This window comes from Cynara cardunculus (genome assembly GCF_001531365.2).
Source record: "Cynara cardunculus var. scolymus isolate 2C chromosome LG 7, CcrdV1, whole genome shotgun sequence".
Taxonomy (NCBI): Eukaryota; Viridiplantae; Streptophyta; class Magnoliopsida; order Asterales; family Asteraceae; genus Cynara; species Cynara cardunculus.
In genome coordinates, this window is record NC_037534.1 from 4,787,600 (window position 1) to 4,789,879 (window position 2,280).

The following is a 2,280-nucleotide window of genomic DNA, read 5'->3' on the forward strand; positions in this document are numbered from 1 at the left end:
CGGATTACCGGCGACCTCCGGTATCCGCCGAAAATCTGCCAGAAATTTTAAAAAATAAATTTTAATTATTTTTCCGATAGATTTTCGGCTGACGTTAATCTTAAAAAATAATTAAAAATTCGTCGCTAATTTATTGTAATTAGAGTTAATAATTTTGGAAAAAAAATAATTTGTAAGATCCCCCAGAAATATTGTCGAAATGTTTTTATCAGTGGATTAACAACAGTTTTCCGGCGGAAGTAAAAAAAAATTGACTTTTTTGCCGTCCACCGGTATATTTTTGGCGGATTTTGTCAGCCGGAAATACCGAGTTTTCTAGTAGTGCAATAAGACATAAGTGTTGCTGAAAAATTGAAAAAAACAAACAGTTTGAATTACCTACCTCTTAATGGATCAGATATAATATAATAGGCTGATAAGAACTTTTTAATTAAAAACAAACAAGGCTTCAGATATTTAACATCCAATTTTGTTATAGTGCACAATACCGACGGTTATGTACTTATGTTTCACATTATTTTTCTAAAAACTAATATCACACATAAACTAATAACAAATGATGAATCATATAAATTTCAACCACTGCATTTTATCACTCGAATGTATTAAAAATAGAAATTTTATTATACCATTGGAACACTTTAATTAGTTATACATACAACCAACATTACACCTTATATAGAAGTCCCAATATGCATAATTAGAGTGCATCTTCTCTTTATTCTTAATTGCTTGCCATATACACGTGTATATATATATATATATATATATATATATATATATATATATATATGAAACGATGTGGATTCAATTTTCATGAGCTTAGACGCCCATCAACATATTTTTTTGGGCCGACAGGGGGGCAATCTGGAGGGACCGGTGGCCTCTTGTCACTAGCGTCACAACTGACGTAACAAAAACACATGTATTTTGATTCACGTTCATGACAAGCTCCATGCCTTGCGCCTTCCCATTCTATACACTGTTTGTCGCACTTTAATGTGTCCAAGCACTTTCCGAACCACGTCTTGCTAGGTTCTTCACATATTTTCGCAATGCTAATCGGTTCTGTTGATCATGTCAAATAAAAAGCTAGTGATTCATTGATATGTAAACCTAGGAAAAATGTTTGTTTGTCACATCTATTAATAAGTAACAAAAGTTTTGATTTGTTCACCGTCAAAGTTGTTGTTTATGTCACGTCTGAGCTCTTCGGCTGCCAACTTATCTTTAGGTGGAATCTTACATTCCGGAGGATTAGGTTTCCCTCCTTCTGGTGGAGTCGGTTGTTCGCCTTCCTCTTGACCGCCTATATATATATATATGTAATTATGATTAATCGTTTATACAACTTAAAGATGTGAAATTATTGTAATTGAAAAAAAAAAGATTAAGAAATTAGAAGTAAAAGATGGAATACCTGAGATGGTAAGAAGAAGTAAGAGAGTAATTAGGAATGCAAAGGGATGTTTTGACATTTTCTAGTTCAAGTAATACAAGAACAATTTATAATCATTCAAAGAATTCATAATAGATAACGACAAATTATAACCTAATTCAAAATTTTAAACTATGTTGTGGTTCCAGTTTGTCCCGTTAAATCGGAGGTATGCATTAAGGTTGGTTAGTCTCGCATAGTAGATGAAGCAGAAGTACAAACCAATGGTATCTCCGTCATTGATAATTTGGGTTGTAGGTGAAAATAGAACCATATCCAAAAGAGATATCGATAGCGAAGGTTTTTGTCCCTGAACCATCCCTTCTTCTCGTCTAGATCTGAGTCCATGGGTTGTAGTGAAAATCAAACAAGATCCCAGAGAAATAGCAAAATTTTCACCACTGAACCGTCCCATTTTCTCATCTAGATATGAGTCGATGGTTTCATGGTCGACTATATGGAGTTCCAAATGGTCGACGATGGTCTTCTCCGACGAGAGGGTTTACCCAGATGGGTGTGGAACCTTCATTTTTAACGAAAACCAGATAAAATCTTCTTTGTGATATATATAATCTTCACAAATTTTGATATATAAGATGAACAGAGATGGATCTTAAGACCTGGAGAAGAAATGGACGAGAGATGGATCATTTAAATTACTCATAAGAATAAGGAGATAAACATGGAAAAAGATAACCACTAAAAATAGATAAATTTAATTATTTATTTTAAATCTCTTTCAAGACTACCATTTCTGTAATATTTTTTTTAATCATTTTAAATCCAAAATTTCCTCCATCGTTAATAAAAAACGGACGGTTTAGATGGGTTTGTATGGTTGG

The 2,280-nt window shown here is 33.1% G+C and overlaps 1 protein-coding gene across 1 annotated transcript; it reads right to left on the bottom strand.

Moving 5' to 3' along the window:
* Positions 1–814: 814 nt before the first annotated feature.
* LOC112515704 lies at positions 815–2,060 on the bottom strand. The gene is made up of 3 exons (XM_025122609.1): positions 1,661–2,060; positions 1,178–1,309; positions 815–1,068 (listed from the first exon to the last, which is right to left on the bottom strand). The coding sequence occupies exons 1-3, from the start codon at positions 1,851–1,853 to the stop codon at positions 815–817; spliced, it is 579 nt and encodes a 192-aa protein (XP_024978377.1). The 5' UTR covers positions 1,854–2,060.
* Positions 2,061–2,280: the final 220 nt, after the last annotated feature.

Coding starts and splice junctions, on each gene's coding strand:
- LOC112515704 (XM_025122609.1), bottom strand. CDS start 1,853: ATGGGACGGTTCAGTGGTGAAAATTTTGCTATTTCTCTGGGATCTTGT. Junction 1,310..1,660: donor CAATGACGGAGATACCATTG/GTTTGTACTTCT, acceptor ATATATATATAG/GCGGTCAAGAGGAAGGCGAA. Junction 1,069..1,177: donor CATAAACAACAACTTTGACG/GTGAACAAATCA, acceptor CATGATCAACAG/AACCGATTAGCATTGCGAAA.